The 12,599-nt window shown below is 43.7% G+C and overlaps 1 protein-coding gene across 2 annotated transcripts in view; it reads left to right on the plus strand.

Annotated features, from left to right (window-relative positions):
- Positions 1–12,599, plus strand: part of THSD4 (thrombospondin type 1 domain containing 4) — a 727,210-nt gene that overhangs the window by 196,797 nt on the left and 517,814 nt on the right. For both annotated transcript variants that reach the window (XM_034783208.1, XM_034783207.1), the window contains exon 5: positions 630–1,062. In XM_034783208.1, coding sequence (XP_034639099.1) covers positions 630–1,062 — 433 coding nt within the window. The remainder of the gene's footprint in view (positions 1–629; positions 1,063–12,599) is intronic.

Here is a 12,599-nt window from a genome sequence, read left to right on the forward strand (position 1 = left end):
GGCTGGGCGCTTCCCCTCCCGGGCTCCAGCTGCGCTGGGGAAGCGCTGGCTGGGGGCGCAGGGTCTGGGGGCTGCCCGGCAAACCGTGAAGCCAGTAGCGCTCGGGCAGCCCTTTCCGCGTGGCTGGGAGTGGGAGGGAGGAGGGGGCGGAGTTAGGACGGGGAAGGGGCGGAGTTGGGGTGGGGGTGAGGAAATGGGCGGGGCCAGGGCCCGTGGAGGGTCCTCTTTTTTTATTTATGAGATATGGTAACCCTAGTGTAGATAGCACTTTGAAGTTGAGTCTTGCACGGGAGCTCAGACTCTGAAGCCCAAACACCACCCTAGATTTCAGATCCTGAGATCCAGCCCAAGCCACAACTCCAAAGCACTGTCTACACAGCAGTTTTTAGCGTGATCCCCGCTAGCCCGAATCAGTTGACCTAGGCTGGGAGACTCACTTCTGCAGGCTGTGTAGATGTCCAATATACAAAATGAGACCAGAGGTTTGTACATATGTTGTTAAAAATAAACGAAAGCTTTTGGTTCACCTGTTTTTGTCTAGTTTGTTGGCTGTAGATAAAGTTCATATGCGTATTTTAATGTTCATACATTTATCAGTGCAGTAACTGTTTTATTTTATCTTCCTTTAGAAACAGAAACCAAAGTCCCATAGGCCCAGGGAAATATGGATATGGAAAAGTGCCATATATATTACCACTGCAAACTGACACTGGGCAACTGCTTCAAAAAACACGGCGGCAGCGACAGTCAACAAGGAACCAAGCGTATGAGCAGAATCAGGGTCTTGGGAACACACACAATCATCCATCTAACCCTTCAGTTCAACATGGGAATCTTTACCAAGAAGAACGTGGACCTCAGGTGTTGGGGCCCTCAATTTATCAGCAGGCTTCAACCCATTCACAGGCCTTTCCTGCATCTCAAAGTTTGTTTCATGGGACTGACTCAACCCACCATGGCTCTGCATCCCGCCAGCCCTTCCAAGGTCAACCTCACTCTCCAAGGGCTGGAGCTATTGTGTGCATTGGAGCCTACAAGCAGTACAAACTCTGCAACACAAATGTAAGTCCATTCTTTTCTCTCTCAGTTTTAAAGACAGCTCCCTGAGCATGCTGGATTTCTATTCTTCCTGTGGCTTAAAATCAAAAGAGATATATATTGATCTTATTAACTATGGAAAAGAAATCCCTTCATTCTGTTAGTTAGTCATGGAATAAAAGAACCCACTGTATGTTGATTTAAAAGAAGAGTGGCTTGGGGGGATGTCCATAGTTGCTATATAATCTATCATTTGCATTGCAGCATCCATCCCAGGGGTATCAAATGGTTGTTAAATCTCACACACTGGTGGTATAAGTATGATTCCTGTTATATAGATGGGGAAACTGAGGCACTGACTTTGCTTCACAGACAGGAGTAGGCAGAGAATAGGATGGGATTGGTAGTCAGGTTTCCCAGTTCCCAGTCCCACACTCTACCCACAAGACCACATGGCCTTTTTGTGACAGACCTTCCTTTTTGCCACATTTGGGAATTCATATACCCCAAACTAAGGTTTCTGATTTTAGGTGCCTATTTTTAGGGTAAATTGTGTGTGAAAATCTATTGTATTAGAATTTTTTTTAAATAACATTTTTCTTAAAGCTGTTTTAAAATATTTGGCTTTGGTGTTACTCTATGTTGTGGGATGACCTCCCAGTTAGTTGTATGAGACCTCTCAGGGTCTGCTCTTCTGCTCCACAAACAAATTTCAACTTTGTAAGAGCTGTAATTTTTGGCTGTTTTTCTTGAAAATTTCTTAAAACGTCTTTCTCCAATGTTTGCCTTGGCTGGGTTTTATCAGCGTTGAACCTAAAACAAGAGGCCTTCTCCTTTCCAGTCTCTAGTGAATTAACATTGTTGACTTCAAGAGCCATGCTATTTGGATATTAATAATGGCTTTTTTCTAAAGTATTAGTGCTGTTGTATGTTGATTTAACAGAGAATTGGGCCTTAGGGTGCATATGTGAGTCCTAATCTGCCTTTATAGCCTTTGGGCCTTTTAAAACTGGGAAATGTAGTCATGGGGCACATGACTAGGGACAAGCATGTGACCTTCAGGAAGCCAGATGGACACTTCCTGTCTCTTAGGTGGGGGCAGGAGAGACCCAATGTCAAGGATGCTTTGCTGTATGTTTCCCCATCAGTAGGCAGGAAAAAGTTACCAGAGGAGAAACATGCGTTCCCCCTTCCCAGTTGTGGCAGCCAGAGACAGCAGGAAGAGTCTCTGTTACCAAGGGTGTTGTATTATTTTGAACCTTTTTTGCATTTTCTGTTAATTAATAAACTTGCATTGGGGAAAAGGACGTGGAATGGAATTTGAGTGTTTGGGCTTTAATTTGAACTGCCGTCGCTGGTGAATCTGCACACTGGTGCACAGGTAGGGTAGTAATACATCTCAGTCAGTCGTGTAATTGAGGGTAACAGCAGGTAAACACAGTTTATCACTTCTCTTTGGGGAATATGGAGTTTAGCTTAGATTAGTTTACCCAATTTTTTTTTTTTTACCACTACACCCTGATCGCACTGGTTCAGTACCTCTGCTATGTGCTTTTGTAACAGCCCTTTCTAAACCCTGTGTTACACTGGTGTCCAAGACTCCAGTTTCTGTGATGAGAAGTTCTGCTTCTAAATCCTTTCTAGTTGTTTTTCTTTGTAGCAGGTCCTTGCTTTCTCAGCCCTGAATCCTGCTTCCCCTTGTTCTTCCCTCTATTTCAGCCCCAGCCATATCAGGGCAGGAAGGAACGTAATCATCATCCTCATCACTACACATAAAGCATCAGAAGGGGTTTTTCAAGAATGGTCTCTTTACAGGCTTCTCTGTGGAAACTTCTGTTTAGTCAACACTATAACCAGCACCCTCCCAAGTCTCAGTCTGTCCCTTTTGTGGGAGTGTTATGTGGGATGGACGCACCATTGGTTTGTCGTTTGTCAAGTTATTGGATAGTTAAGGATTATTCTGTATTGTACACAGCCCTGCCAGACACACGAGACATGGTCCCAGCCCAGAGGAGCTTAGAATCAAAACCAGGCTGACAAATGTGACACAGTGGATAACAGCTCAGACCTAAGAAATGGGGGAGAGGGATAGCTCGGTGGTTTGAGCATTGGCCTGCTAAACCCAGCGTTGTGAGTTCAGTCCTTGAGGGGGTCACCTAGGGATCTGGGGCAAAATCAGTACTTGGTCTTGCTAGTGAAGGCAGGGGGCTGGACTCAATGACCTTTCAGGGTCCCTTCCAGTTCTATGAGATAGGTATATCTCCATATATGAAGAAGCTTGGCTGAAGTCATGGAGATCAGAGTTGGAAGGTTCCATTAAAGAAGTGAGGTGTAATGAGGGATCTGGAAGAGGAGTTTGCAAGATGGATGTGAGACAGACTATTCCAAAGATGGTGAAGGGCAAAGTTGGAAGAGAGGACTGTGAGGAGACTTCTATCCTTATTATTATTGATAATGCCCACAATATGCAAGGGGCTTTCCAAACTCAAAAGAAAAGCAGTTTTCTATTCAATGGGGTTACTAGAGTATTGGAGAATAAGGGAAAATCAGAGCAGAGATTAGGTGGGGGTGAAAATGTTTACAGTAAAGCCATGAAAACAAGTGCAAAGATCTTGATTTTACGGTTTTGAATTATATTAAGATCATGACGCAAAGCAACGAAGTGGGTGATGTGGATTGAGTGGCATGAGGGGAAGATGGTTACAGCAGAAATATTTCAGATAGAGTTGAAGGTGATTGGAGAGGGAGTTAGAAAGGAGGAGATGACAGTAGCTAAGAGGAGCGATCAAGGCATGGACCCAATGTTCTAATAGTGGGGATGATGAAGAAGGGTCATTATAGAGGAAACTTGGGAAGAGGTGCCATCCAGGGAGTGGGGTGAAGAGAAAGTTGTAAATGTGGGCTTGGGAGAACAGTGAACATGTTAGCACTGGTGGAGAAGGAAAGGAGAAGTTAGCTCTGATGAAGTTTTGGATGGTGGCAGGACATACAGTTCAGTGTAACTTAAATATGTTGCAGTGTTCGTGGGGGAGCTAGAGTGAATATGCATTCACAGTAAATAATTTTAAATTTTGAAGCTACATTTAAGGATAGGACAGCAACAGGATACCAACCCCGCCCCTGTCCCCAAAAAACCCCAAACATGTGAGCATATCCCCATCATTTCCCTGCACCTCTGAATGTAATCAGATTCTAAAGAAATGGGTATGACTATTCAACGATCTTTTTAATAAGAGAGAAATTGCAGGTGATGCAGCTAGAATTTTAAGTCCTTGCAGGCACATAGCCCTGCACATAGCCCTGTATTCTGATGATGAAGTTCTCAGGAACCAAGTGGAAGCTATAATTGCCATCAGGGATCAGTTTCCCCTAGGATGTGGTATTTACTAGTTATAAACAATAATTAAGTAGGAGGAATCATAGGAGTCAAGGCCAGACCAGAGCAAAGCAAAGCTGATAATGTTTATCCTTATTTACTTGTTCTTCCTGTCTCTCCACTTTTATACATGGACTTTGATTTAATTTATCTTCAGTGACATGTTCCAGAGCTGCTGCTGGCATCTAGAGAACACTAGCTTCTTTTTTCTTTTCTTTTCTTTTCTTTTCCTTTTTTCTTGCATGTTCCAAGAGGTAAATATAATTTATCAAGGGGGAAAGATTCTATTAACTAGTACCCCGGTGTTTGGTTTCTCCTAAGGGTAGTTAATTAATTACAAATTAACTCAATCTGCCTTGGCCTGTTAGGTCATTTCCTCATCATTGTGCATTTAATGTGCTTTCATTTATAGCTGAACTCATTTTGCATGACTGACAGCTTGGTTCATAAAAAGTTAAGCTTATAGATTTTGGTTAGTGAGAGACTGGGAAGAGCTTCTATTTGTTCAAGTGTTTTTGCAGATCACGAAACTCATTTTCTCATTGTACAAATGGCTTCATCTCTTCAGCACTTGCATGTGTGTTTCCTGCCAGTCAGCCAGATGATGGCTGAGCAGTCTCCTGATCTGCCTGCTGGGCTTCCAGACTTCCCATGTTGCCCACCGCCATGGGACACTAGGCTGCCTCGCTCCCCAGATGCCTAGCCAGATTGAGAGCTGGCTGGCTCCTTGCCCAGAATTTTAAAAAAAAATTTGCATTCTACAGAAATTTGCATTTGAGGCTTTTTGTTCTGATTCAGAAAAAACATTTTTTTGGAAATGTACAATTTTCCGTGGAGTGGAAATTCTGTTTCCTGTAATTGCTTTGTTCACTACCAACACAGGGGTGCGGTGAGGATGTATTCATTAATATTTGTGGGATACAAAAAGTGACTGGGAAGGCATGTAAGTATGTCAGCAAGAACGTTGTTATTAAAAACTCTTTTTGTTTGGGACATCTGTGTACCTTGTTTTTACTCATTTTGAGTGTTGCGTGGGCTCTGTATTTGATATAATTTCAAAATGAGGTTAAGATGATCTTTTTCCAAGGAATTTAGCTTTGACTCTAGTTTGGGAGTTTCCTTTTGAACAGTGTAGGATTGAATGTGCATTTAACAGTTCGACATTTCTAGGTGTACAGGAAAGCTTATAAGTTTACATTACTTTAGGCTGTACTGTGGTTTCTTTGATTCTTTGAGGTTTGGGGTGGGATTTTTTAAAGTATTAGCTCAAAGGTCATTAGTGTTAGTGGCAGAAGTAATATGCTAGCCATTGCTATGGGAATAACGGTTAAACGTTCTCCTGTTTGTACATCAGTTGATCATTTGTCCCTTCCATGTAGATGTTACCCTAAAAAAATGACTTCTAGGGTATTTTCACTGAAGATACTGGGCCAAATTAATTTCTGTTGTAACTCTATAGCTGTGGCTATAATGAGATTACTCCAGTGATAAACTGGGCCCACTGTTTTGAATCTCTTTTCCATATTCCATAGAACACAATGTCTTAGGCAAGTCTCATTAGAGTCTGACTAAATAACAGGGACTTGGCTGAGTTAAAACACTAGGGAAAATGTTTGCCGGGTTGCAGTTCAGAAGCCTTCACTTTAATGTGTTTTGTCTAACCTAAACTTGTTTCATAGCAAGTAGTGATCTATCCTATAAAACCAGCTCATGGTCAGTCAGTCATCACAATATATTGTAGCATCAAATATAATTACAGATGAAGAAAGGCCCAAGACTGTGGATGTAACAAATTTAGTTAGCCATTTGACAGTTTTGTGTTGACTTCCCTCTCCACCCCCAATAGGACCATAAACTCCAAATGTAGGCATGTCCATTACACAAAATTATCACTAACATAGGTCGAGGGATGGGGACTACCAGTGTGTTAAGAAAATAAATTAAAAATACTTCTCCACCAGGGACTGTACATTATTATTTTTATTGCCATAGTGCCTAGGAGCTCCAGGCATTGTCTACGATCCCATGGTGGTTGGTACTGCACAAATAGAGAGCAAAATAATGGCACCAACACCAAAGAGCTTACAATCACATAGTGTATGCATGCCTATTACAATCCTAGGCAAATTTATGTTCTCCAGGCCAGAGAAAAGTAATTAGTAGAAGAACCTCTAATGCTTTAGCCAAGGCTTTCTGCACCCAGATGACAAGATTTCAGTTTTCTCCAAAGATATTTTAGGTATCGTGTAGTATATTTCAAGGTGCACATGCACACACAAAACCAAAAAACTATACACCATCAACATCCTCCATTTTAATGTAAAGGTTCAGAGTGCATATCAATAACTGAAGGATAAATAAAGATGTTATAGGTGTCCCAAAACCAGTATATGCATTTATATGCCCAGAAAATTCAGAGTTAAGGTTACACTTAATTTCACACATTATGATAAGAAATTACTAATTAAGAGAACCAAGCAACCTTAACTCTGTCCTGTAGTGATATTCTGCAATAACACCACAATTATCATTAAGGCATTTTATGGCATGTTGTCTCAGCTTAGAATTATAAAGAGATATTTTTAATATTTTTCTCCTCAAGGTGTCATGAGTGAAATGCATGTTCTACATTTTGTACAGATGTAGCAAGTGCCTCTGAGTGTGCTTACCGCAAGTCCCCATGGGTATAATACCTTAGGTGGGCATTATTATTACTCCTCCTCTTACGTGTTGCAGCTGCTAAAATCAGGATCATGCTGTCAAACCTTGCAAAATCTTCCAGTTTTCCACTTTAAATAGTTGTTATAAATAGTCACTTTTAATTTCAACATTATGTAGTTCAAACAAATCTGCCCTTTAAAACTCAGTGAAATGTAACAAGATCAGATTCCTTTCCTCCTGAAACCCCTCCCTCCTATTAAAAGTCCAGACATTCTTTTTGGTATTCACCCTAAGTTTTCCTTTTTTTCTCTTTCATCCCATCGCTCCTTGGTACAGCCTCCGTGAACCAGCCAAAGGTTCCCTTGTCTCTTCTTGGAGTTTATACCTGGTAGACAGTTACCATATCCTCACATAAGATTAGCCAATTCACACACATGTTTAGCTCCTTTAGTCTTTCCTCAAGTCACTCCTTCCACATTCTCCTTCTGTGAATTCTCTTTAAATAGTTTAAATCTTTCTGGGACTTGTTGTGAAAGTCAGACATTTGGTTCATATTCTATGTCTGAAAATATTTCATTGGCATCCACACAATATTGGAAGCAGTTTGAATTCAATGTACAGAATCCATTCTGTTTTTGGTGGAAGGGTTTCAGGTACTTCATCAAATTCACATATTGGCATTTCAGACTTCCTGCTCTCCAACCATTTTGTAAATCCAGGAGTTTTCAATTACAGATCATTGAATGTACATGGCTATAATCCACATTGCATTTATTTTGCTACATACACAATGTAATTGGGACCTTTTAGAGAGTAGTAGTCGTTATGATGCCGGAGAGTGCTGTGTGTGGCTGAGGAAGTGTTTTCATCCAGACCAATACAAGAAAATTCAATTGTTTTCTTGTGAAGTGGTGAAAATTAACATCTTTTGGGGTTTCTGGTTACTTTGAGTTAGCATGTACATTTACTGTATTGAATCAGCAAGGAAGATAATGCATAACACTCCTGTACATCATCCATGCTTTGTCAAGATAAGTTTGTCCCAGGAATATATTTTGCACATAATACTCAGAATCTCCAAAATCCTAACAAGAGGATAGTTTATTATGCTAATATTCTATAACTCTTCAGAAACTTTTTTTCTTCACTATGCAGTGCAAAGCCTGCATGCAGCTAAGATTCCTGGAATAACATCTTGGGGCTTATCTACAATAGATAATACATTTTGGTGTTGCAACACCTTTGCAGCACCTCAGTGTGCCTATAAAACACCCCATCTGCACTCAAAAATGCTTGCATTGGTGCACAGCTGTTCTTGCTACCATTGCAGTTGAAGTTGCTCTGAAAATAATATCCCCATTGCAATCTACCCTGGGTCACTCTGCTCTGTTGCAATGCCAGAGTGGACAGCAAGGCTTTATGTGTACTGTACAGGGGTGAAAGTGAGCCGGTACAGGCCGGTACTCTGTACCATAAGAACCCACCCGCCCCATACCCAGCCCACATTAAAGCACTGCTGTGGCAGCGCTTTAATGTCCCCGCCCCTTTTGCCTCCCCTGTCGGCAGCCCTGCCGGTAAGGTCCATACCGGCAGGGCCGCCAAAGGGGAGTGGGGGAGGGATGGGCAGCAACGTTAAAGCGGTACGGCCGCAAAGGGCCCTGCAGCGCTTTAATGTCCCTGCCCCATTGGTCCCCTCCTCCCCCGCAGCCTCCAATGGGCGGGGGGGGAGGGAGCGAGCAGTTGCCCTGGGGCCAGCAATTTAAAGGGGCCCGGGGCTCTGGGCCCCTTAAATCAACAGTAGGGTTACCATTCGTCCGGATTCCCCTGGACATGTCCGGATTTTTGAACTAAAAATAGCGTCCGGGGGGAATTTGTTAATGTCCGGACTTCCCTCCCCCCCCCCCCCATGCAGAGCACGCGCAGCTAACAGGGCAGCCAGATGGTGCCACTTACATGGGGCTCCGACAGCGAGAGAAAGTCCCTCCGCCTCCCCTGCAGCATAGCTCACTCCCTCCCTCCCTCCCTGCATTCGCCTCCGGCAGTCTGGAGCTCCTCCCCTGCTGCTGCCCAGCGTGCTGGGAGAACGGCTCCGGCCGTTCCTGAGCAAGCTCCCAGAGAGACCTTTAGGCGAACCGAAGGCCAACGACAAGGGAGCCAGGGGGTCGGAGAAGGGGCAGGGAGGTTTTGGAGGGGGCAGTCAAGAGATGGGGGGGTCGGGAGTTTGGGGGGAGGCTTTCTGGGGGGTGTATGGATAAGGTTTTGGGCAGTCAGGGTACGGGTAGGGGGTAGGATCCTGGGGGGCAGTTAGGGGATAAGGAATAGGGAGGCTTAGGTAGGGGGTGGGGTTGTGGAGGGCAGTTAGGAGCAGGGGTCCCAGGAGGGGGCAGTCAGGGGACAAGGGGGGGGTTGGGAGTTCTGGGGGGGGGCTGTCAGGGGGCAGGAGTGGGGAGAGGGATCGGAGCAGTCAATGGGACAGGGAGCAGAGGGGTTTAGATGGGTCGGGAGTTCGGGGGGGGGGCTGTCAGGGGGTGGGGAGTGGTTGGATGGGGCGTGGGAGTCCCAGGGGTCTGTCTGGGGGTGGGGGTGTGCATAAGGGTTGGGGCAGTCAGGGCACAGGTAGGGGGTAGGGTCCTAGGTGGCCAGTTAGGATTGGCGGGAGGGTCTCAGGAGGGGGCAGTCAGGGGACAAGGAGCGGGGGGGAGGGTTGAGGGTTCTGAGGGGGGTGGGAAGTGGGTGGGGCAGGGGCGGGGCTAGGGCAGGACAGGGGCGGGGCTAGGGCTGGGCTCCTCCCGTCCTCTTTTTTGCTTGCTGAAATATGGTAACCCTAATCAACATGGGAGCCCTGGGCAGCACGGGCCAGGCGGCTTGGAAGGGCTGGTTGGGGGATGCTGACCCTGAACCCCACCCCTTCCGCCTGAGGCCAAGCCCCTTCTGGGGGCAGGAGCGCCCTCCCCCCCCCCCGCCCGCCTGTACCAGTAAGTGTCCTAACTTACTTTCACCCCTGGTACTGTGCTTAATTTTGTGCAACTGTTAAAATTTAAATAGATAAAAATTGAAGAAAATGTTTTAAAATAAACATTGATAGTACCTGTTGAAACTATTAAAAAAAAATCAAATTCTCCCAAAACTACAAATATCTCTTCATGAGGGTTCATTATGGTATATGTTCTAGTATATGGTTCTGTCACTGGATCTGTCTCTGTTGGTGTGTAACCCTCTTCTGAAGTTTGAGGGATGTCTGTACACTGTTTGAGGTTGGATGGGGGCGGGGGATCTGTTTCTCTGAAGACTCAGACCCTGATTTGTGTCTAGAAATAGTGTGATAGATGAATGACTAACATTTTTATAACTGGCACCAAATCCATATCAAATTATTAAAGAGATTGTTTCCTGAGCTTTTGGCCAACTAAGTACAGTCGGTTTGATTTAGTAATTGGAAATGTCTGGGAAGTTACCTTAAAGTCAATGGAATTCATATGTCACGTTAGAGGGAGGGGGAAAACGGCTTGCAACATCTGATCATCTCATCAGTTCCAAGTAACAGTTTTAGCACTAAAAATTGAATTGTGGTGGTGATTCAAAGGTCATCATTCTGCCGCTTGTCAAGTTGAATTGAATTTATTTTTTTCCACAATAAAATGATTTAGATGCACAGCTTTGTTATTGTTTGAAGGTAACCGCTAGTACTATATTTTAAAGATGAAAAGCGACTAAAATAAAATTTCCAGTTCAAAACTTCAACTACCTAAAGTCAGGTTGTTACACTGACAAATATGTCAGGAATGTATCCAAAAAAGAGAGTGAGAACTGTTTTTCTCTGACAGTATGTTTAATATTAGTGTGTAAATTTGAATATCTGTCATTTATCTGCACACACAAATGTCCTAGAAGATATTTTAAAGCATTTTAATGCGTCTTAAATTCTCTTTTGTCTTTTCACACAAGATGCTTTGTCTGAATTTTGCTGCATTAATATTAAACACAGCCATAATTTGAACAAGAAATTCACTTTTTACTTATATGTTGGTTTAATTGCATCCAGGCTTTGGAAGCAGTGGAAGTCTTAGTCTTCTGGAAACCTCATTCAAGGGAGATCCTGTGAATTCATTTACAAATGCCATTAAAATTGTTTTCCAAAAAATGATGCTTTTTGAACATTTGGTAACTATTCATCGTCGTTCAAAAAGAATACAATAAAATACACATTCTGTCATACAGCACCTTCTGCTGGAATGTCTGTTTTGGTGAGAGCAGACTATGGTATCAACAAGTCTACTCAGGGGAAGAATCTACTTTTTTCTGACATTTTAAGAAGGTTTGCCCAATACCACAAGCTTAAGGTGATTTGCTTTTCTAAGGCTGTGTGGACAGGTTCAGAAGTAATTAGAACAGGGCTGATCCTATGTTTTGAAGGTACTTCTGCGAAGTAAGGTATGCAGTGTGCCATCCAACTTCCTCAATTGTGCACATTCATTACCCACCCTCCACCCCTGCCGCCACTGACTGCCAAGCAAGCATTGGGTTGTACATAAGCGAGACAGCAGGCAAAGAGCACAAAAAAAGTGCAGATGAGACCTGGCAGGGAAAGAACGCTGCCTTGGCACCCTGTTGTGCTGGGCCACAGATGGGTGGAGAAGGAACAGAAACGGTGAACCGGGCTGCGGGGTGAGAGAGAGTTTGGGGAGAGGGTGGCTGGAGGGTGCTGAGAGAGCAGGCAGTATATGTGGAACTCTATTACTGAAGCTGTCAGCTGTTCGTTAGCAGGGGGTCAGAGCGATGCAAATACTTAAGGAGCATGGACCTAAGGTCATAGCTAGGTAAGGGTATTTCCTGGGACAGAGCTGAAGGATAATTTGGTTCAAGGGTGTCATAGACAGCCTGCTCATTCAGAAGAGCTGAAAACTGAAGGCTGGCTCTAGATGTACTGTGATGAGAAAAGCAGTTGAATAGGCATTTTCTATGTGGAATATGAGGGCAAAGTTCATAGATAACACTGCAAAGGACAAATAATTAGGGCAAACCTGCAGTGCTCTGTTTCGGCTTTGTCAGGTACTGAGACAGTGTCCTATGTGCTTATGCAGTAATAATGTCTAGGAGAGAAAGCCACAACCGTATGTGAAGAGAGACACTCTTGTGTACTGAACTTTCTTTGACTTTCCTTTGAGCAACACGTACAGTAATGCTGTTTTTCCACAAACATCTACCTTACAGTTATGGGAAAGCTAATCCCAAATTCCTTGTATTATTTAAGGCGAGGAAAGGAGCTGGGCACACTATATGAACAGTAGTTCTGTCATTACCATGCTTGCAGGGAAGTGATTGATTTATAGGGAGAAGAAGCCAAGGAAATATCCCCCAACTCTCTCCTGCCAACTGTCTGTGTCTCTGACTTTAAACTTGCAATAACTTCCCAGCCAAGGAATGCATTTTTCTCCTCTTCTATTTGTCTGTGGTTTGCATTATCATTTGCTGAAGATAGTAAAGCATGCTAATTACCTTGGACTTAATAACTGATTTTTCAGTT

This window comes from Trachemys scripta, chromosome 10 (assembly GCF_013100865.1).
Source record: "Trachemys scripta elegans isolate TJP31775 chromosome 10, CAS_Tse_1.0, whole genome shotgun sequence".
Classification (NCBI taxonomy): domain Eukaryota; kingdom Metazoa; phylum Chordata; order Testudines; family Emydidae; genus Trachemys; species Trachemys scripta.